At 39.2% G+C, this 23,802-nt stretch overlaps 1 protein-coding gene across 7 annotated transcripts in view; it reads right to left on the bottom strand.

Annotated features, from left to right (window-relative positions):
- Sap130 (Sin3A associated protein 130) overlaps positions 1-22,989 on the bottom strand; it is a 71,230-nt gene extending 48,241 nt beyond the window's left edge. The window contains exons 1-7 of one of the 7 annotated variants that reach the window (XM_027936841.3): positions 22,830-22,989; positions 21,059-21,176; positions 13,015-13,250; positions 12,147-12,305; positions 10,857-10,968; positions 8,670-8,794; positions 5,497-5,621 (exon numbers count right to left, since the gene is read on the bottom strand). In XM_027936841.3, coding sequence (XP_027792642.2) covers positions 5,497-5,621; positions 8,670-8,794; positions 10,857-10,968; positions 12,147-12,305; positions 13,015-13,250; positions 21,059-21,170 — 869 coding nt within the window. In that variant the 5' untranslated portion in view covers positions 21,171-21,176; positions 22,830-22,989. Of the gene's footprint in view, positions 1-5,496; positions 5,622-8,669; positions 8,795-10,856; positions 10,969-12,146; positions 12,306-13,014; positions 13,251-21,058; positions 21,177-21,662; positions 21,691-22,160; positions 22,180-22,829 lie in introns of those variants that run through there. The other 6 variants (XM_027936842.2, XM_071619247.1, XM_071619246.1 and 3 more) reach the window with 6 other exon arrangements.
- Between the last annotated feature and the right edge of the window lie 813 nt (positions 22,990-23,802).

Genomic DNA, 23,802 nt, shown 5'->3' with positions numbered 1-23,802 from the left:
TACTTGAAAATAACAACTATTAAAGATTTATGTGTTTGCTATACTTTTTATTGTTAGAGGATACTCCTACTAATTAAAACTGTTTACCGTAAAAGTTGTCATTTTACATGGATAGCAGTCTCATACATCTAATGTTTACTGTTTCTTAACTGTATCAAGAGGTGATGCTGAGTGAGTGACCAATCATCTAGGTTTATGTCAATATACTCTGATGTTCGTACAATGATGAAATTGTTTAACAATGAGTTTCTAAGAGCATTTCCTCATTATTAAGCAATGCATGACCATATCATTACAAACATTCAACAGCATATACAAATATGAAAGAATAAGTTAGGAACCCTATATATTGATTTGGAGTCATCTCCAGAATGTACTGCTATATGGTAAGATTTTTGTATATAAGATGAAAAAAGCAAATAGTTACATTAATGTCTTTAAGGAAATAAGGTTTTTTTGTTGTTGTTGTTTTAGTGCAAGGAAAAAGATACACAAATATAAATTCTAAAAAAGCAAGAAAAAAATGTAATATTAAGTTTCAATTGGAAATGCCACTCCAAAGAAAAAGCCTCAAAGCAATGACAACCCCAGAAGCAATGAGTACTCCTAGCATCCAGAACTTGGGTTCCAACTACTATTCTTCACCCAAAGGAACCAAGAGCTTGTAGAAATGGCTGATTTCAAGACAAAAGAAGTACTCAAAAACTACTGAGTAATCAAAAAGGACATTCAGGCCAGCTCAGAGGGGTTACCACAGCCAAATTCAAGGAACTGTGAGAAAAAGAAAGAGACTCTTAAGACACACTGAATAAATGTAATATCCATGAGTTCATGGTGTGACAACCTCAACTACCACAAAATAAGGTCACACAGATTAAGTCACTCAGCTACAAAATGCTCCTTAATCTGTTGGCTTAATCTTATATTTCTTCCAGTGATCAATTTTTTTTTAAGCACTCTGAAAGGCAACCCAAATTATAGAGACCCAATTTCGTCACCTGACATTTACAGAAAATTTACAACTTGATTTCCAACAAGTGGACTTATGATCATCTTCTGATGTTCAGCTGAGTCCTTATCTGACTTTAGACTAAGGACAAGAGAACTATAGGTAGAGACTACTAGTTTGGTATTTTCTCCTCTCACAGAAAAAGAATTGAGTTTCCATTTTGACAAAATTAGGAGACACCTGAAATCTTAAACCTCAGAATGGACAGCAGAACCGGCAAAGGAACTGAAAACTAAACAGGAATCCAGGAGCAAAGGAACACAGAATTTCTAGAGTTATAATTTCAGGGATTAAAATCCATCAAAGTATAATTCTTTGAAGTAAGGAACATACTCTGACACAGGAAAGCAAATTCTTTTGTTTGTACCGCTGGGAACAGAGCTGGTAGTGAAGTAGAACATGGACCAATTCCAAGGGTTAAGAAGCAAAGAATATAAGGTTGAGCCAGGAATTGCATAGATAGATGAGTAAGACAGACAGTGTGCAATGAAACCCAGGAGAGAAGCTTTTCTGTTTTGAGTGGTCTATCTTCACTGGCAGGAGAGGTGCCCCCCCCAAACACAAACACAGGACATTAAGTCATTTAGGAACATTTCTCCTAACCCAGTATATAGCCCAGGCTACAGGAACCAATGACAAATAACTGATTCAAAATACACAAAATCTAATCAAAGATGAGAACTCAAAAGGGAACCAGGATAGTAACTTTTAAATAAGTGCTCTAAGAAAAAAAAAAAAAAAAAAAAAAAAAGGTGGAAAGAAATGGGAAACATACTAGACAGGATTTTACTAGGCAGATGAAAATTGTGCCAGGAATTTTAAAACTTAATGAAATAACTGCTTCTATGAAATGAAAATACAAAGATATAAAAGCACACTGGAAGTGATGACAAGACAACAAAAAGAGACAAAATAAATGAGTAGAATTCAAAAGAAACAAGACGATTGTTCAGCCACTTAAAGAATGAAGGCAAAATTAAGAGTAAAATATAAGAGAGCAGGCTGAAAATGCAGAAAGGGAATCACTGGCACAATTTAAAGAGAAAAAGTAGTCTAAAAGGATTAGATAAGAAAGGCATACAAAAAGTTTTCACATAACATAATTGCTCCTCTCCAATAGGTCAGAACAGAATGAATACATAAAACAATAATTCAAGGAAATTTTCTGTACAGTTTTATGTTACAGATTAAAAAGGCACACCATATTTCAAAACAAACCATACACAATAGTCACCACAAAACATATCTTAATAAAGTTGCTGAAACTCAAAGATAAGGACTCTTGGGCAAGCAAACAGAAAGATCAAGGTCTTTTTAGGGGTTAGAAAATAGATCAGGTTGGCTGCAGACTTCTCAACAGCATTACCCTGCTCTAGGGGTTAGGAAAAAATACCTGTAAAGTACTCAAGGAAAGTACATAGAAACAACAAAAAAAATTATAATAGTCAACTACCAGTTAAGTAGTTAAGATGTAAAGACATCTGGGAAATGATTCTGAGCATGTGAAAATTTAAACTATCAGTCCTTTAAGATAAGGTCATTTAGGGACTGGGTTATGTGTAGTTCTGTGGTAGAGTGCATGCTTAGCATGTACGAGACCATGAATTTGATTCCTAGGAAACACACAAAAAAAGATCACTGCTTTTTGAAGAAAATAATAAAGAACATATATTATTTAACCAAGTTACAAATGAATAGAAAGAAAAAGCCAAAGAATTGGCATGCAGGATTGAATGTACTTAACATTCAATAAAACTTACCTTAAATTTTTCTGGAATTTTATTTCTTTTAGAAGTAAAATAGACTACTTCTTTTTGTATACCTGGAACCAATGTCATTACATTGGTTTATTTGGCCTTTGAGAACTGGTAGAATTTTACTCAACCACCTGGGCCTATTGCTTTTCTGGGAGACAATACTTTGTTCTATTTCTTCCATAAAAATTGGTATGTTTAAACTTGCTATCTACAGAATTCAGAGAACTAGATATTAGAAACATGATAATTACAGATATAAGTAGAAAAAAAAATCAAATAATCATTAGGGTTTGTCTGTGTAATTTACTAACACATCTCTTGTACACACAGCAGTTCCTACAGTATTTGTTGTCTAAGGGAATACTGAACACTCATTTGGCAAAATTCAAGGTCCACTTTTTATTGAAGCACTCAATAAATGGGAGAAGATATTTTGATAACTCGTTTAAAAACAAAAACAAAAAAACCCCAACCCTAACTGGGCAATGGTACCTCTGGCCTACAGTCCCAAACTATTCAGGAGTCTAAGGCCAGAGGATCACCTGAGCCCAACTTTCAGACCAGCCTGGGCAACAAAGTGAAACCCCAGTTCAAAATAAATAATCCCCTAAAACTATTTTTAAATACACTTTTTTTTTGGTAGACGGACACAATACCTTTATTTAATTTAATTTTTTTAACTCTTTTTGTGGTGCTGCAGGTTGAACCCAGTGTTTCACATGTGCTAAGCATGCACTCTACCACTGAGCTGTAACTCCAGCCCTAAAACTAGTTTTTACCGTATTATCTACTCATGTATTTTGAATTTCATGACACCATCTGAACATAGTAAATTTTAAAAAAGTATATGTGAATATAAAACTAAAATGAACAAGTTGTCTATTTTATGTTGGGCGGTTGTGTGTCTTTAAAACTAAAACTGCATTTTTATGTACCACAAAATGAAGTATCCCTATTTTTTTGGAGGGAACTAATGATGAGGGAAGTTGAGAAACTTGCTTAATGTCAAACAGCTAGCAGGTGAGAGTGTTAAGGATTAAAGATAAACCCTAGGCATTATTCTTCATTTAAATGTTACTTTCTTCAGATTCTCCGTGGGCAGATTCAAGTAACCCAAAGCTTTAATTTTAGCCCACATGCTGATTCCTTCTAAACTCTTTATGTCCAGCACAGACATTTCTTTAAGTACCTGTTGACAAAAGCCACTTGATTGTTCCACAAACTCAATATTCCCAGTAGAACGAAAAGCTTCTGTGACCATCTCTCATCAACCAGATTTTATCTCTGGATGGCTCTATAAATCTCTTAATAGCACTACCTTCCCCTTTCAAATACCCAACCTGTACCCTCTGGACTTACAAGTCATCTTTAGCAAAAAAGTTACATCCTATATCCTCAACCTTTCTCTGAATATACCCTTCCCTTTCTGCTTGAAGGAACCTTGGTTCTCCCCGGAGACTACTCCCGCCTTTCAGCCCTCTCCAGCAGGAGCTGTTTCTCTCATATCCCTGCTTCCCATCTAGACCATCTCCCTGGATCATCTCTTTGAGATCTTTCCCTGAACTCCAAACTCATCTATCAATATCTCCACTTGGGTATTTGGAAGTCATCACAACCTTAAAATGACACCAACTAAAGTCTGGAATTCATCTCTAAAACCATTCTTCCTCACTGTTCTCCATCTCAAATTAATGCACTTCTACCTTCTCAGGTGTAGAGGCCAACTAATACCAACATAATCTCCTCTTCTGGCACCCCCCACCCCATGTAATTCCTCAGAAATTCTTTTCACTTCCTCTTCTAGTATCAAACCATGTAATTCTACCTCCATAATCAACTCCAGTAGATTCTGCCTATATACCCTCCTGTATGATCTCTGCTTCCCAACTGTGCCACCTAACAGCCAAGGTGATCCAATTAAAACTTCAGATCATGACATGGCTCTGCTAAGGATTCCTATCACACCCAGCAAAGCCCAGATTCCTGGAGTGTTCATAAGGTCCTCTGATTTAGAATTCATGCTACCTGCTAAACTAATCTCTGCCCCTCTTCCTGACAGAGGCCTCCTTGACTACTCTTCATATGTGGCAAACATTTATATCTTAGGGTCCTTTGCACTAACAATTCCTGCTGCCTAGAATACTATTTCATATAGCTATAACTATATAGCTCTTTCTATTACAGCTTTTCTGCTCAAATATATTCTTATCAACAAAGTCCTCCTTGACCACCTTGTATGAAATAATAAGCCTCCTATGCCACCTCCCTCCCACTCCAAATGCTCTCACCTCTTTTCATTGCTGAAAAAAACAAAACAAAACATTACTTGTTGTACCTCTAGGAATAGAATCTCTACAAGGACAAATTTCTTCACCTGTTAATTGTTTTATGTAGTGTCTAGAACACTACATAAAAAGCATTTAAGCCAGGCACAGTGGCCCATGCCTGTAATTCCAGTTGCTCAGGAGGCTAAAGATGGAGGATTGCAAGTTTAAAGCCAGCCTTAGCAAAAGTGAAGTGTTAAGTAACACAGTAAGACCCTGTCTCTAAACAGAATACAAAACAGGGCTGGGGATGTGGCTCAGTAGTTGAGTGACCCTGAGTTCAATCCCCCACATTCCACCCCTCAAAAAAAAAAAAAAGCACCTGAAACATTTACTGAATAAAGAAAAAAGAAAGGAAGCAGGGAGGATACCAGGATGGCCCCATCTTCACACCCCCCAAGTATACCTCAGTGCTGAATCAGTTGCATGTGCTGCTGTTGTAGTGATGACAGGAGACTGAGCTCTGGTGGCTGAAACAGTTGCAACCACAGCGGGAGGGATAGTATTGGAGGTGGTAACAGGTGGACGAGACTATTAAGAAGAAAAAAATACTTTATTTAAAACAAAAGGCAAAATAAAACATATTAAGTCAAACATTAAAAGTATAAAAATATAATTTGAAATGTGGCTGTTAGATGGCACAGTTGGGAAGCAGAGATCATACAGGAGGGTATATAGGCAGAATCTAGTACAGTTGATTATGGAGGTAGAATGACATGGTCTGATACTGGAAGAGGAAGTCAAAAGAATTTCTGAGGAATTACATGGGGGGGGGTGTGAGAAGAGGAGATTATGTTGGTATTAGCCTGTGCACCTATGCCCAAATGACAGTAAATTCTTACAGTCCAACTAAAGAATTCTTTTTCCAGATAGATTATTATAAGAACAAGAATCTTATTTTGGTTGGACAGCACATAAGTCCCTCCTTTCCAAATATGACTAGAGTGTCAAAATACTGCCTGACTCTGTACAAACTAGAATTTAACCCTTCATACCTGGAGTTCCTACAGTCTATTGAGAGTCCCGGTATAGACATTTTTTACCACTGCTAAACCAAGTGCCCTTCTCAGCTACTGTTAGCTTTCAGGTGAAGTTAGCATTCAAAAGGCAAACTCAGGTTAGAGCTCCAGCACTGCAAAACAACAGTAAACAGGGCCAGAGACGTGGCTCAGTGGCAGAGTGCTTGCCTAGCATGCAGGAGGCCTTGAGTTTCGCCCTAGCACTACAAAAACAAAAACAAAAAAACCAAATAGCAACAACAAAAAAACATAAACACAGGGTAACAGTATTCTGTGCTGGCAAGTCAGGTGCTCAAAGAAACAAAAAAGTCTTGATGCTTAGATGTTTCTTGGATGTTTTCATACAGGTACACAGCCCTCTAATCTACCACATCAATGTATAAAATCTTCATCTGATAAAAGAGCCTCACACTGGGATTCACAGTCATTCTTCTACTCACCTGAGTTCTGATTCAGCCCTCAACATCTTGATCCTGATGTCAAATCCCCAAACTTTGCCCATTCTTTTTGGTATCAAAGATTGAACCCAGGGGTGTATAAGCACTGAGCCACAGCCACAGCCTTTTGTTATGTTTTATAAAGAGACAGGGTCTTGCTGAGTTGCTTAGGGCCTTGCTAAGTTGCTGGGGCTGGCTCTGAACTTGTAATCCCCTGCCTCAGCCTCCTGAACAGCTGGGAGTACAGATGTGCTACAAGGGGCCAACACTCTGCCCATTCTTTATCCTTGCTTTTCAAAAACCTCAGTCTTTTATCTGCTGCTCCTACTGTGTACAGCTGCATATCTCACACTAGGGCTACTGCTCTACTTCCTCACTAGTGAGTTCCTAGTCTTGGCTCCCATACTTCTCTAATTTTTCATATATTCTATAGGTACTCCTGAATGCCAATGCCCTCCAACTGTGTTTTGCTGGGAAGGTCTTTTGTTTCACTGATTTCAGCACATAATCACTGCCACCACATTAATATATATTCATGAGTATTCCATACACCTTAATCTTGCACCAAAGACAGTAAAGTAATAAATTATTTTTTAAGTAATACCAGCACTATTAAAAAAAAAAAAAGAAGAAGCTTTACATAATGGTCACACCCCACTTTAAAAAAAATTGGCATAAAATCTGTGATAATCATATACAATGAAATACGTAGTTTGAAAGTTTTAGGTAAAACATATACTACTCACTGTCCTAATCGGGACTCTGCTCTATTATATAAACACAACTGTTTCACACACATTACCTCAATGATTTCTAAAAGCATCAGAATTTCCATCTCCTGTGTGTAATTCAGTTAAGATTAATCTTTCTGGGCTAGGGTTGTAGTTCAGTGGTAGAGCTCTTGGCTCACTTGTGTGAGGCACTGGGTTCAATCCTCAGCACTGTATAAAAATAAATTTCTTTAAAAAAGGTATTATGGGCTGGGGATGTGGCTCAAGTGGTAACGCGCTTGCCTAGCATGTGTGAGGCACTGGGTTCGATTTTCAGCACCACATAAAAATGAAATAAAGATATTATGTCCACCTAAATAAAAACTAAAAAAATAAATATTTTAAAAAAAGGTATTGTGTCTTAAAAAAAACTAATGAAAAAAATTAATCTTTCAAAGACTTTTTTTTTTTAAAGTTGTACATGGACATAATATTTTTATTTATTTATTTTTATGTGGTGCTGAGGATTGAACCCAGTAACTCACTAGTGATAAGCAAGCACTCTACCACTAAGCCACAATCCCAGCCTGACTTTTTTTTTTTTTTGATTGGATATAATTGGTTACAAAAAAAAAAAGTGGCTCTCACTGGGTGCAGCAGTGTATGCCTGTAATTCCAGTAGCTTGGGAGGCTGAGGCAGGAGGAGCACAAATTCAAAGCCAGCCTCAGCAAAAGTGAAGTGCTAAGCAACACAGTGAGACCCTGTCTCTAAATAAAATACAAAAAAGGGCTAGGGCTAGGGATGTGGCTCAGTGGTTGAGTGCCCTTGAGTTCAATCCCTGGTCACCCCCCCACCCCCACCCCGCGCAAGTGGCTTTCTACACAAAAATCAACGTTATATTTCCTTAGCATTCCCAATTTACAGATATATCATTTACACTATACTTTGGTAGTTCCAAGGCCATAGATTTCCTTGAAAAGAAGTTGAAAGGCACAGGCTATCTTCTCAGAAAACCATGTTTAATGTATAAAAATGTGCATAAAGCCTTTAGAGGTTCACTGACCTCTAGCAAAATTAAAATCCCTTTCAGGTCTAGCTACCCTTCATTACACACTATCACCATTATTCTCTTTCTTGACATTGTTTCATCTCCCTCTTCATTTCTCTGAATCCTCCCTACTACTTTCATCCCAACAAAAGGCCTTCCTTTATTACCTCTGTTCTATATTCCAACAACTCACATGACACTGTATATCCTTCAAACTTCCCTAAGTTTGGGAAGTGACAAGGTAGCACTAATTTTTTAAAAACTAGGTTAAAAGTCAATGAAGTCAAGGATTCTATCAGTGTCTGGCAGTGACTAACTTAGGCACTTAAATCTTGCAGGATAAGAAGCCCTGGCCCTGACGTACCTGGATTGGTTGGTGAATGATGTGCTGTACTGCTGGCTGGGCTGCAGCAGCATTTGGCAACTGTGAAGTCGGCCTCAGGACTGTGGTTACTTTAGAACTGGACATTACAGCTGCAGCAGCTGCACCTGAAAAAAAAATTTTTTTATTAGTATTTAAATAGATCCAATTATATCCCTTAGGAAAATGACTTCTAAAACTCAAATAATGTTGGTATTTAGATGAAGTATGTTATACATACTTCCCATTCATCTTAAAGAAAATTAAGAAAAGGCCAGGCACAGTGCCTATGGTCCCAGCTACTCAGGAACCTGAGGCAGGAGGATCATTTGAGCCCAGGAGTTCCAGACTGGCCTGGGCAACACAGCAAGACATATAGTTTCAAAAATAACGAAAGAAAATTAAGAGGTTGTGGCTCCGAGGAAGAGCGCTCACCTAGCATGTGTGACACACTGAGTTTGATCCCCAGGACCACATAAAAACAAAATAAAGGTATTTAAAAAGAAAGAAAATTAAGAAAAGCTGTACTCGAGGGTTGAGATTTGTTTTGGTGGTAATTATAGGCAGATAGGGTGTGGCTAGAGGAGGTGGGTCACTGGGGGCATGCCTTCAGGGTACTTTTGACCCTGGTCTGCTTTGTCTCTCTGCTTCCTTGTGCCATGTCCTCAACAGCTCTCCCCAACCACACTCTTTCACTGCCTCACTAAGGGCCCAGAGCAATGGAGCTGGCTGTCTATGGGCTGATATCTCTGAAAGCTTGATAGCCAAATAAACTTCCTCCTCTAAAATTGTTGTCAGGTCTTTTGGTCACAGCAATCAACAAGCAGACTAAAACAAGATTTAATAAGATAACACATACTGCTACTTCAAGGATATTTTTAAATGAAACTAGCTAGTGTCTTGTTTTGTTAATTCCAAGTACAAAACAAAATGAATAGCACAGTGTGGTGCTGCTATATACTTTCTGGCTAGCACTGAAACACTTTAACCACCAGACAGTGACACTTCACTTACCTACCACTGCCTTGTTCCATTAATGCAGTTATCAACACTATGAAAAAGGCAGAGTATCTTAATGCGTTCATGAAAATAGTTCTGACCCTGTAGCCTCTTAAAAGGGCCTGTGAATATCACACGTTGGCAATCACTTGAGTTATGGTATGACTAAGCAAACCTGGTTTTTAATTTATTAGTCTGATTACAAGTTCAAAGCCAGCAACATCAAGGTGCTAAGCAACTCACTTGAGACCCTGTCTCTAAATAAAATACAAAAAAGGGCTAGGGCTAGGGATGTGGCTCAGTGGTTGAGTGCCCCCTGAGTTCAATCCATGGTACCCAAAAAAGAAAGAAAGAAAAAAAAATTGAGTGACCATTAACAGTATACTTTGAAAGAATTCAGAATTGGCCTGGAATGTAACTCAGTGGTACAGTGTTTGCCTAGCATGGGCAAGGACCTGAGTTTGATTTCTAGCTCAATATACACACACAACAAAAAGAGGGAGAAAAAAAAAAGAAAGAAATTTAATATTAATACTAGTGACTTATTTATGAAAAATGAATACCACATTCAGACTATCATAGCCTTCTGAGTTACTCAGAATAAAGAACAATTTTTAGACAATTAAAAATTCACCCATGAGAAGAAGACTACCACTAAATAGGGAAGAGAGGTGGGAGGGAAAAAGAGGGAGAAGGGGAGTATCACAGAAGATGGGAGGAGAACCTCATTGTTATACAGAATACATATATGATGTTGTAATGAGAAAAATAAAAATAAAAGTGTGTCACATTAGATTGGATAGAGAGAAAGGATGGGAGAGGAGGGGAGGAGCAGGGAGGATAGGAAGGGCAGCAGAATAGAATAGACAATATGATTGATGTAAGCACATTCCATGTATGTATGATATATCAAAATGCATTCTACTGTCATGTATGACTAAAAAAACAAATAGATAAAAATTTAAAAAAAATAAAAGAAAAAAAAATTCACACTAATTTTACACATACAGTTGTTCTAACCCAACTCTAAGAAGCACATCTTAGACCTCATTAAAAATGTATATTGCCTTAAGTTTACCTCTACTGTCCTGCAACTTAATATGCTGATTATGAATACATTTTTTGTAAGTATATCGCCAACCAAATGTGTATGTGCATTTCCAGAGTTTGAACAAAACATGCAGTCTTTACCTCGAGGTAAATGAGAAGCGCCAATGTGAAGAGGGGGGCCAGGAGCGTTGCTGCGGATAATGGACATCTGTACATTTGTGGTCATGATGTGATGCAGATTACTGGGATGTCCCTGAAAGAAATGGGATATAATATCATTTTCATGTACTTGGTCTTAGCTATTGCCTCTAGAAGTCAGTTGCCTTCAAATGTGGGTCAGGTTGTTCTTTTAGATAGTGGGTACCCCGAGGGAAAGGGCTGAGGACATTTAGCTTTATCTGTTTTAAGCACTGTACTGCATAATGATCTATGCCAACAGTCATGCCACAAGTGATCTGAGGCACCTTCAATTGTTTCAGGCCAGCTAGTTGCTAGACCCCAGTAACACATGACATATTCTACTGTCTCCTTTTCATCTGCAATATTAGCCTTTCATACTCGCTTTCTCTTTCTTGGCCAAAGGTTTAGTTTGTATATTCTCACTGTTTGCATGATTCTCTTTCCCTCATTCCTTATGCTATTGGGAATTTCCAAGTAAATGTCAGTTAGTACCCAACAGGTACTCCTCTACCCATTCTTTGGCTCACCCCTCAAATGTCCCAACTTCTGATATCAGTGCTTCTCAGATAGCAATTCTTAGACTTCTGGGAATACTTAGCAATATGACAAAAGTACAGCATCACAGGGAATTGTTTTGGAATATTAATTTTTCTTGAAACTATGAAAGGGAAGACTCCTGGGAACTAGTTTTTTTCATAGGTAGATAATTTAAAATATTTAATAAGTCAAATATATATATATAAAGGGATAAGACTGCAACTTTTCAATAATTTGAAGAAAAACCAGGTAACTTCAATATAAATGTTCATAGCTGGAGGGGCTACCTGAGCAAACCTACCAGTATCCCAAGAGATACATATTTGCGCTCCTGAGAAAAACCTAGAGAAGCACTGCCCAACACTGCTGCTGTAAGGTGGTTCCCAATCCTTCAGAGCTATCTCTCTATAAGCAAGGACAACTAGACTCTGATCCTCAAGGACATGGACCATCCAAATTGGATTTGTATCTCACTGGGGCAGTGCCTAGCATATAGCAGCAGACGCTCAATAAATATGAGTTACACCACCACTACACACCCTGGCCTCTACTCCTATCCCTTCTCTCAAATCTACTATCTTCCCATTTGTAGATATCAGTGACTATTTACTTTTTTATTTAGGATAGTACCTAATGTACTGCTAGCATTCAATATATAATGATCAACAGTTTGGAATCTTAGTTTGAAAATCAGCAAATTAAGAGGAAAAAAACCTGTTGTCCACTGATTGTTGCCACAGGAATGGCTGAAGCTTGAGGGATGCTACTCTCCATGGTAACGGTAACCTGCCCTGGAACCTTGGGGGGAAGTGACAAGGTAGAAGGTGGAGCAGGAGCAATGGGACGGCTAGGCATGGTGGGCTTCGGGGGCGGCTGCAAACAGAAAACCACACGAAATATATCAATAGCCTTGTTCCAGTGATGCATTTTACTCTATAGTTAAAAGTACACAAATCAAACCCGGCGAGTGCCAGGAAAGATGCCATAAGCCTTATATGCTTTATCTGTCAGCATCACAGCTGTTCCACTGAAGTGCTAGCACTTTCATTTCAGAGAGGAGGAAATGTACAAAGCAAGGCTAAGTGACTTGCTCAGCATCACACAGACAGTAAAAAGTAGAACTGGGAATAAAGCCAGATCTATATGGCACACAGCCCATGCCCTTTCTTCTACACAGCACTGCCTCCCAAGTTTGGGCAAAAGTAAACAAAACTCTCAGTAACTGAAACATAATCGCAAGGAAATATATAAGGCAATATGCTAAAATACCTCCAAATTAGCCAGCTATTAAAATAAATCTTGGAGAAGAGTACTACCCCCCAAGATAAAAACTAACTAGCAAGCCCATAAATTAACATCAATGTCAAAATGAATAACAGAAAAGATCCTGTGATTCCAATTGCCCATGCCTAGGTACTGCAGGCCGTGACTCTGAGTTACACAGAAGAGCTGAAATGGTAGGACAATGGAAAAAACACCAAAGCATGATTCTACGAAACAGCCCAAGATTTTGTTAAAATTGTTAAAAATATTTGCCACCATTAGAAGTGGTTCAATGTGAAATATTAAAGCTCTCCATTACCTTCATAAGTCCCTCCGAAAAAGGGAGTGGCACTGCTGGCGTCAGGTGTGCTGGCGGGGCTGTCACTGCAACAGGTGTGGCTGATGCGACAGCATGGTGTGTAGACAACATCTGCACCTGTGGATATGGCCTTACCACAACAGGCTCTTGCTTCTCTTCCCGGGACTGGAGGGAGCTGCTGGAACCCATGTGTTCCCTGGCACTGACTTCAGCATCTCGACCTGATTCATCGTTGACTAGGAAAGACATGAAGGCGAGAAAGTATGTCACAATTTTTCAACATTAACTAACACAGCAGAATGGATACAGTGGCACTTGCAGTTAAATTTCAGAGTTAACAAAGTGATCACATTCTTGGGAGCTTTCTTAAAAAGAAGGATTTGGGTGTTGGATTGTCTTGATAGACATCAGACCCAAGAGCCACAAGTGTGAAACATACCATTTATTCTGGATATTATGGTTTTCTCAAACTTACAAAGGGTTTGACAACCATTTAAAATAAGCTCAAATAGTTGAAAGTGCATTACAAGATATAAGACAATTTCATTTAAAATGCTTCAAAAAAACAAAACAAAACAAACAAACAAACAAAAAACCCTTACATTAAAAAGATGTTTAGGGGCTGGGGTTGTAGTTCAGTGATAGAGAGCTTGCCTGGCATGTGTGAGGCACTGAGTTTAATCCCCAACATATCACATTAAAAGCTAAATAAATAAAACAAAGGTATATTAAAAAAAAAAAAAGAGGGGTTGGGGATATAGCTCAGTTGGTAGAGTGCTTGTCTTACAAGCACAAGACTCTGGGTTCAATTCCCAGGACCAGAGAGAGAGAGATTAATACAATTCCTAACTCTAAGAACATGATTTTTCAAGATTGGAGGACAGGGATCAGGGATGCTGGAGATACTTTTCACTGAAACTTCTTTAACTTCTGGAATTTTAGATTACCAGAACACATGACCTATTTAAAAATTAAGATAATCAAGGAATACTAGGGTAATAAAGGAGAAAGTTTGTAGAAATACTAACTTACACTTGTTTATCATTTTTTCTAAAATAATACTAATAGCTTTATTTTTCTGAACACAGAGAAAATATTTACTTATGTGGAAAGTTTAAATTATTTGGAAATCTATAAAGAAAGTAAAGGTGCCCCAAAATCTATAACCCAAAGGCACCAACAGTTAAAACTTTCAGACACTTCTCACTAGTTTTTAATTTGGAGTAGGTTTTATTTAACCAGTTTCCATTGACGTGTAACTGTTTTAAAGATAAGTGCACAAATGTTAACTGTGCAGCTCAATGGACTTTCACAAACAAGAATACACCTGAATCACCAGTTCGCAGCTCAAGAAACAAAACATTTCTGGCCCCTGGATATCCTCCTATCCATTCTGCTCCACTGCAGTCCTATCCCTCCCAAAGATACCCACTCTCCTAAACATTTAACACCAGATTGTTAACAAATATGCCCTGTTGTGTCATGCTTCTTTCACTTGTAGATATGATGATCCACATTACTATACAGAGCTGTAGATTTTTCATTCTCAAACCTGTGTAGTATACCAATGTGTGAACAAAGCACAAATTATCCATTTTACTGTTAAGAGGCATTTAAATAGTTTTCTATTTTATTTATCAAAAATATTATGAATAACTACTAATATTTTTTTCTCCCGCCAGAACTGGGAATTGAATCCAGAAGTGTTAAGCCATTGAGCTACATCTCCAACCCTTTTATTTTACTTTAAGACAGGATCTCACTAAGTTCCTGACCTTGAACTTATGATCCTCCTGCCTCAAGCTCCCCAGTAGTTGGGATTACAGACGGTGCCACTGTGTGAGGCTGTTAGTGCTAGTTATGTCTTTTGGTGAACATAAATACCATTTCTATTGGATATATAGCTGAAAGTTGAAATGCCGAGTAATATACAATATGTACATATTGGAATTCTACCGCCCAGATAATAAAAAAACAGTTTTTTAAAACCACTGTTACTTTAGGTTATTTCTAAATTTTCCTTGTCAAGTGGTTTCTTTAGGAAAAAAATTATAGAAGTGATGGGTGAAAAAACCGATGCATATTTCTAGTTTGCTATATACTGACTTTTCTCTCAGGTCATTCAGAATTCTTAGAATTCTGATTTATAAAACCACTTGACTGAATTCTAATTTACATACAATAAAATGGCTACTCTAAAGAATGATTTCCCCATCTCCTATGATACTACGGAATAAACACAGGGCCTTTGTGCATGCTTAGGCAGGCATTCTACTACCGAGTTATATTCCCAACCCTTTAAAAAATTTTATCTTGAGACAGGGTCTTACTAAGTAGTCCAGTTGGCCCTGAACTTGCCATACTTTGGCTCTAGCCTCCATCGTGGCTGGGAGGCATAAGCATCACACCTAACTCTTCAATGATTTTTAAAGAAATAGCCTCAGCAACTCCTAGAAGAAAGGTAGGGACAAATGTTAAGTGCTTGTTTAGCTTTCTAAGAAACTGCCAAAATACTTTTGAAAGCAACTGCATCATTTTATGTAGAGTTTCAGTTGCTTCTTATCCTCACCAATGTTTGATATATAGCCATCTCAATGCTGCATAGTATGCCAATCTGTGAACAAGGCACAAATTATTCATTCAGCCTTAGTATTTCCACAATGACTGGCAGTGCTGCGTATCTTTTTATGTGATGACAGGACATTCAGATGTATCTTTTATTGTTGTTTACAGCCTCGATAAGGTGCTGAGGCTGGCTTTGAACTCATGATCCTCCTGCTCAGCCTCTCTCAATGCTGGGATTACAGGCATGTGCCACATACCCAGCCTCAGATATATCTTCTTTTGTGAAGTATGTGCTCATCTTTTAGTCAATTTTTTAGTCATCATTTTTAGTCAATCAAATTTACTTACATATAAAATTCACTAATTGTGTATAACTATATTTTTTCAAAAGCATACAGTGATGTAACCACAACACAATCAAGATATGCAACATTTTTCATTACTCTGACAAGTTCAATCATGTCTCTTTGTTCTCATTTCCCTCCCCTCTCATCCAACAGTGATCTGCTTTGTCATTACAACTTTGTCTTTTCTAGAATTTTCTACAAACAGACAATCTGTGGTTCTTTTGAGTCTGGCTTCTTTTCCTTAGTACAATGTTTTGTACTACAACAGAGAGGTCCCTCTGTGTTGGTGAGTGTACTGGTAGCCTGCCTGATCTTTTTTATTGCTGAGTAGTATTCCATTACATGGTTATGTGCAATTTGCTTATTATCCAGTCAGTCATTGATAAACATTGGGTTTTCCCAAGTGACTGCTTGGTACAAATAAAAGTTTTTATGAACAGTCAAGTGTATAAAGTATAAACATACTTTTCATTTACCTTAGGTAAACACATAGTTCGGTTGTGTATAAAATATATGTTTAATTTGATAAGACACTGCTAAGTTGTTTCCCAAAGTGGCTAGACCATTTTGCATTCCTGTCAATATATGAGTTCCTTTTGTTCCACATCCATACCAATATTTGGTATTGTTGCTTTTTTTTAGCTTTCGTCATACTATTGGATGTGTAGTAGTTTCTCAATGTGGGTTTAATTTGCATTGCCCTAAGGATGAATAATTTGAGCAACTATTCACATGCTTCTTCAACACTTATAGATTTTTTTAAAAAAATATTTTTTTTACTTGTAGATGAATACAATACCTTTATTATTATTTTTTTAAATGTGAGGAGTGAACCCAGTTTCTTTCACGAGAGATGAGCACTCTATACCACTGAGCTACATCCCCAGCCCCATTCGTAGATATTTAAAAAAAAAAAAAAAATTAAGGCTATCTTTTTAATATTGAGTTACAGGAGTTCTTTATATATTCAGAATAAAAATCCTTTATAGAAAAAGTAATAAAAATTATGGCATTTGCCAGTAAATGGATGGAACTGGAGAATATCATGCTAAGTGAAATAAGCCAATCCCAAAAACCAAAGGCTGAATGTTTTCTCTGATATATGGATGCTAACTCACAATTGGGGGCGGGGGGTTAAGAATAGAAGAGCAGCAGAGCACTCGACTAGAACGTGCGAGGCCCTGGGTTCAATCCTCAGCACCACATAAAATAAATAAATAAAATAAAGGTATTCAGTCCAACTACAACTAAAAACTAAATATTGAAAAAAAAAAAGAATAGAAGTACTTTGGATTGGACAAAAGGAATTAAAGAAAAGGAGGGGGAATGGGAATAGGAAAGATAGTAGAATGAATCGGATATTATCATCTTATGTGCATATATGATTACACAACCAATGCAATTCTACATCATGTACAACCAGAAGAATAAGTTACACTCCAGAAGAATAAGTTATACATAGGTATACTATGTCAAAATACATTCTACTAAAAAAATAAGAACAAAAAAAAAGCATATATGAACAAGTACAAAAGAATGAATTGTTCTCCAGCTCTTAAAAAAAAAAAAAAGAACCGTTATAGATGTATTTATTGAAAATATCCTCTCTGTGGCACACTTTCTGGTTTTCTTAATGGTATCTTTTGAAGAGCAATCATTTTTAAATTTGTATGAACTGCTTCTCTTTGCATGTGACTTGAGCAAGTTTTGCTTACCCTGAAGTTGTAAAGTTTCTCCTCTATTTTCAAAATTCTACATTTAGATCAATGATGTATTTTGAGTTAATTTTTGTATGTGAAGAAAATATGGATCCAGATTCATTTTTACCGCCCAAATGGATATTCCAGAATTTCCACATTACTTTGAAGAGTCTATCATTTTCCTTTCAAATTACTTAGAAACCTTTGCAAAAATCAATTGATTAACCCAGGTGCTGTGGTGCATGCCTGTAATCCCAGCAGCTAGGGAGGCTGAGGCAGGAGGATTGCATGTTCAAAGCCAGCCTCAGCAAAAGTGAGGCACTAAGCAACTCAGTGAGACCCTGCCTCTAAATAAAATACAAAACAGGGCTAGGGATGTGGCTCAGTGGTCGAATACAGTTCAATCCCCAGTACCAAAATAAATAAATAAATAAAATAAAAAAATCAATTATCACACATGTCTAGGTCCATTTCTAGATCCTCCACTTTATTTTACAAATCTATAATTTGTCTCTTTATGCCAATACCACACTATTTTCTTCTCTGTTTGGGGGCGGTACTGAGGATTGAACCCAGAGCTTTCTGCATACTAGGCAAGCACTGTCCCACTGAGTTACATCCCCACTCCTTTAAAAATTTTTGTTTTCAAACAGGGTCACACAAAGTAGCCCAGATTGGCCTTTAACCTGTGATCCTCCTTCCTCAGCCTCCAGAGTAGCTGGGATTAAAGATGTGCATGATTGGGCCAGACTTCATCATATTGATTAGTGTAGTTTTGTAGCAAGTTTTGAAAAAAGGCAACAGTGTCCCCCAACTGCTTTAGCTATTCTAAGTTCTTTGGATTTCCACATAATTTTAAAATTATGCTGTTAAGTTTTACAAAAAAAGCCTGGTGAGATTTTAATTAGGATGTCTTTGAATGGACCAATATCCTAAAATATTGGGTTTTTCCACTCATGAATATGATAGATCTTTTTTTTCATTTACCTAGTTCTTTAATTTCTCTCAGCAAAGCTTTAGTCTCCTAACCCTGGAAGACTAGGTCTTAATTTTGTTAAATTTATTCCTCCGTAATTTTTTTTTCACATGCCACTGTAAATGATGTTTAAAAAGTTTCTTTTCTATTGCAATGTCCAGACATAATTCATTTTTGTGCATTGATCTTGTATTCTACAACTTTACCTATTTCACTTATTAGTTGAAACACTTTTAAAAGATTCTTTTGGATTTCTGCATATAGTATCATGTTGTTTATGAATAAGGACAGTTTTACTTCTCTCTTCCCATTTTCTACTTATTTTTTTAATCATATTTAGTTTGTTTTTTCATTTTTTTTATTAGCTACACATAACATTACAATGATCTTGGCAATTCATACATTTGAATCAATTGGGGTATAAATTCTCATTTTTCGGATTGTACAGATTGCAAAATCACACTGGTCATAGTCACCTATATACATACAGCAATCGTAATATCTATTCTTTCCTTTTTTCCCCAAATTGTCCCTAAATAAAATTAAGAAAAAGAACAATTCCACAACATTTCCCATGTTTGTCCAAGAAAACCAATTTTTAACAACTTCATTAAAATAGAATGCATTGATCATTTCCTATTAGACTCTTTTGGGGTTCATTTATCATTTCCTTCCAGATATTTGGATTTATTTGTTTATTTCTATTAGGAAAAAACATCTTGAAGCATTAGTTATGTATATTTCTTAACTTTGAATATGTACTTCATTCAGATCCTGACATGCTTAGAACTTCAAATCGTCTCTTGTGACACAAGCCATAGGAAACAGAGACATCTAACTATTAAGAGAAAATTTCTATTTTATTTCTTTAAAGCCATTCAAATATACATATAAGCACCCTTGAGAAGTAAAATTTCAGACACTTTTGTTCTAATAATTTGTTTGTCAGCAAAACTTGAGGACAATAATCGCTAAGTAACACCTTTTTAAGTGAGCAGTATAATTCCTTGCAAGGAAAAGATGTTTAAAAATGTTGTGCTTAACTATGCTCCTTTCAATTATCCTACTGTGAATTTATGCCACAGACAAAATATTATCAAAAATATTTGTTAAGGAATAAAAAACTTTAGGAGGTTTTATGAGAAGTCATTGACCATAACTTTGTGCCCTCTACTATAGCAAGTACAGCATATGCAAAGATGTAAGAGACACAGATGGCCTTGGCTCTCCTTTGAGCTTCACTCTAGGGGAGGTCACAACCTGACTGCTGTGGAAGATAAAGTCAGCAAGGACATCTAGAGAAAATGACATCTAAGATGAAATCTTAAGGAAGAACAAGGATTAACCAAATAACTGAGTATGGAAAGAAAGGTTTAAAGATTGTGGCTTAGGAAAAGAATGTGCAAAGTTCCAAGGTCATGAAAACTAAGAACCTGAAATTATTCATTGAGAAAACATGAGTAGATCCCATCCAGAAGGAGGCAGAACACAGCTTTAAGTAATTTTGAGACTAAAGAGAACTAAAACAAATTTGTAACAAAAGATGGAGTTGGCAGGATGGCGGTAAAGCAATTTGAAATGAGACTGAACATTAGACAAGGGTCAAGGCTCACAGGTAAGAGACAATGACAAAGCAATTAAAGATGCCTCAGATCCTCATTTGAGCAATGAGTCAACAATCGTACAATTTACCATAAGGAATAGAACCACTGGGTGGTAAAGAAGAAAATAGTAGAAAAAGTAATATATTTCACTTTGCAATATCATGTTTTTCCTTAATATACAGAAAAAAAATGGTATTTGAAGGAATTCCTTAACTTCAGCAATGTTGACTGGACTGGATAATTCTTTGAGTGGGGAAGACATTGTCCAGTGCATTTTAATATATTCAGCAACATCCCTTGCCTCTAACATATCAAATGCTGAAAGCACCACCTAGTTGTGATAACCAAAAATGTCTCCAGCCAAATATTCTCCTCATGGCAAAATCAACCCCCACTGACAACCACTAATCTATACCACTCAAAGGATACACTAACTAACCATATTGCTTATATATATATATTTTTGTGTGTATATATATATATATAATATATATTCTTCTTTTTTCTATTTAGCTAGTTCCTAAGAGGTGGCCTATCTTTACACACTGTTGTGCTCCCTTTATGCACTACTATACATATGGGTGTTAATAAGATGAGACTATATCCATGCATTAAAAAATAGTTCTTATAGGCATGCTTTACTATAAGTCACATGAATACTCAGTACGTGTAAATGAAATGGCTAAAAGAGTAATAAAAAATGTCTTATTTCAATCACTACAGTAACATACTCTTTCTTTAAATTCAATAACCTAGTATTTAAATCCTAGAAGGAATCTGCTAATTTTTAAGTTACAAAACCGGCATTAGTCTTGAATAGGAAGCAATATAGAAGAATAGTACACATCTCACCTGTAGCCGCTGGGTTTATCAATCCTGCAGAACCACTGTTTGCAATCTGTGAAGGTGCCTGGCTCAGTCCAGTGGAGGGGGTTCCTAACCGAGGAAACTGTTGAGAACTCATTTCCACCTGCAAGTACATAGTCATATAGTTGTTACAAGATTTTGAGATTAAAGTCAATAATGACTTTAATCTTTGGTATCCATAATATGTTTCCTGGGAAAAGCAAATGCAGAATCATTTATCTAGAACAATAATCAATGATAATATGAATGCTCACATTAGCTAAATTATGAAAGTTTTTAAATGCACATAGGTTAAATTTAAATAACATCATTTATACATCACTGGGGGATACTATGACCCTCCATAAATACTTGTGGATTGCGATGTGGAAAAAAAAAAAAAAAAAAAAGGACATTAAATCCTGTACAACAGCCACATGACAGGTAATAACACAAGGCATATCTATCTTTTGTGTAAAGTTTTATGGAAAACAGCATGTCTCTTTGAAAGACAAACCTCACGCCAAAGTAAAAAGAACAGTAATTAGTATGTCATAAAAAGATGCAAGAGGGGAAATGCCCAGCCCCAAGAAAGGATTAGAAATCTTACATTAAGACTTGATGTACAAGGAATTCTCAAACGCTTTTCTGCAAAGGCCTCCATTTACAGATTTCCTTTTTTTCTCTTTCAAAGACATCCCATTGAGCCAGAAGGATCCGGCAGACACCTTCTGCACCTTCTCAAATCGTCCCCTACTTTTCCCTCAGGGGTCAAGCTCCCCTGATTCGACCTAACCCCACCCCATCCCGAACCCCCCCTCCCTGAGATCAGAGGACAGATTTGTTTCCAGATACTTCGGGTGTCCAAGACTCCGTCTCCCAGGGGAAGGAACCAAGCGTTCTGGGGAGTACCTCAACAAGACAAGCAGTGTGCCTCTTTACCTGTAGCCGCCACCCGCCGCCCGCACCTCCCGCTTCCACCTCTCCGGCCTGGGGGTGCCGCGGAGGGCCCGTCTTGGCGGCAGCGCTCGGCTCAGGGGACAACAAGAGGACTCGTGCCGAAGCGCGCCCAGGCCCGCCGCTGTCCAGCCCCGCCAACCCTACTCACCCCCGCCACCCGGCCGCCGGTCGGCTCCCAGTCCTCTTCCCCCGAACCTGCCCCTACCTCCCCCGCCTGCCCATTGGCCCCACGCCCGACGCGTCACTGGAGGCCCGGCACCAATCTACAGAGGCCTGCGCGCTCTGAGCCCGCCCCACCCTCCCGCCGACCGACAGCCAATCAAAAGCGAACCTCGCCGGGGCAGCCCAAACCCCTCGAGGCTGGGCCAATGGCAGAGGAAGACAAGCACTCCCGGAGAGGGGGGCGGGGAGCGGGGAGGCCCCGCCTCAGTCGGGGTCTGAAAGCGGCGGGCGCAGGGCCCGGATGTGGAGAGTCACTTTAAACTGCTTCAGGAGCCAAACTCCCTGGGCCGCCCGCCCGCCCGCGTTCCCCCGGCCACCCCGCTTCCCCGCCAAGGCTCACGTCTGCCACGCCCCCACTCCCAGGTTGGCCCACCCTCCCGGTTCTTCTCCCTTCCCCGCCACTAGCCATCCAGCCCTTGCCGCCGGCTCAACCGCCGTGCCTAGCTCGCGAAAAAGCTGAAGTTCGAGACACAGAAGCTGGGGTACCTCTGCCCTTCCCCGGGGACGCGCAGCGGGACGGACGCTGCAGCCCGGCTCGGCCGCCCCGCCCCCTCGTCTCCTCCCCTGCCTTCCCGGGCACCCGTCCCGCCTTTACCTGAGTGCTGCGAAGAGTGGCCGCCGCGCCGCCTCGAGCTCGCTCCCGTGCGCTCTCCGACTGTGGAGCCGACGTCCTCGGGCTCCGGACCCGCAGCCGCCGCCGGGGCGCTAGCACTCTGCCCCCCACCCCTCACTCCAGCGCCGCTGCTTCCGCCGCCGTAACGAGCTTTCCATCTATTGGCTGAGGCAGGCCCCGCCCCACTCACGGAAAGCCAGTCACCACTCTGCGTGAGCGGGAGAGCGGACGGTCCTGCCCCCCAGGGCCGAGGAGACCTCCGGGAAGTGTAGTCCCCGGCTCCAGGAGGGCGGGGCCGAGAAGGAGGTGGTTAGCCGGGGCGGAGCCTCCTGCGACCCTGTGGGGCAACACACCCCTTTGCTGTCTGAAGTCGGTTCTGCATTTTCTCTTTGCGGAGTGAGAAGACAGTGGATCCCACCCCTTGGTCTAAGCCTGACTCAGCTGGGTTTCATTTTTCCGAGGTGGGGGAGCTGCGACGTGGGAAGGGCCATGGAGGACGATTCCGGCGGCCGGAGGGGCCGCAGGCGGGGTCGAGGATGTCCAGACTGCCGGTTTCCCTTTTCCCTGCGCCGTGCGAGTCTTAAAGTCAGCACCGAAAGCCATGGCCTGTGAAGCCTAGGCATCGTGAGAGGATTGGGCGCGCAGCACTGGAGCGCTCTGGGAGTTAAAGCTGGCCATCCGGAGAGCGACTCAGGGCACACAACTCGGGAAGGCAGTTCTGCACCTGCTCAAGAGGGGTGATGTGTTTGGTTTGGGGTGGAGAGTTGAGAGTTTATGCACTGTAGAAGCCTTAACCAAAGCTACTGAGACGAAATTTGGGTCTGATGAGAGATTACGATCTCCTCTTCCCTTCCCAGATGGTCTTTTAGGCCTGGAGTTTTGTGATTAGTTAAGAAATAAATGCGGGGGCTAGGATTGTGGCTCAGTGGTAGAGCGCTTGCCAAGCATGCATGAG

This window comes from Marmota flaviventris, chromosome 11 (genome assembly GCF_047511675.1).
Source record: "Marmota flaviventris isolate mMarFla1 chromosome 11, mMarFla1.hap1, whole genome shotgun sequence".
NCBI classification, from domain to species: domain Eukaryota; kingdom Metazoa; phylum Chordata; class Mammalia; order Rodentia; family Sciuridae; genus Marmota; species Marmota flaviventris.
Note: the sequence above shows the minus strand (reverse complement) of the source record. Positions and strands in the feature narration are given on the sequence as shown.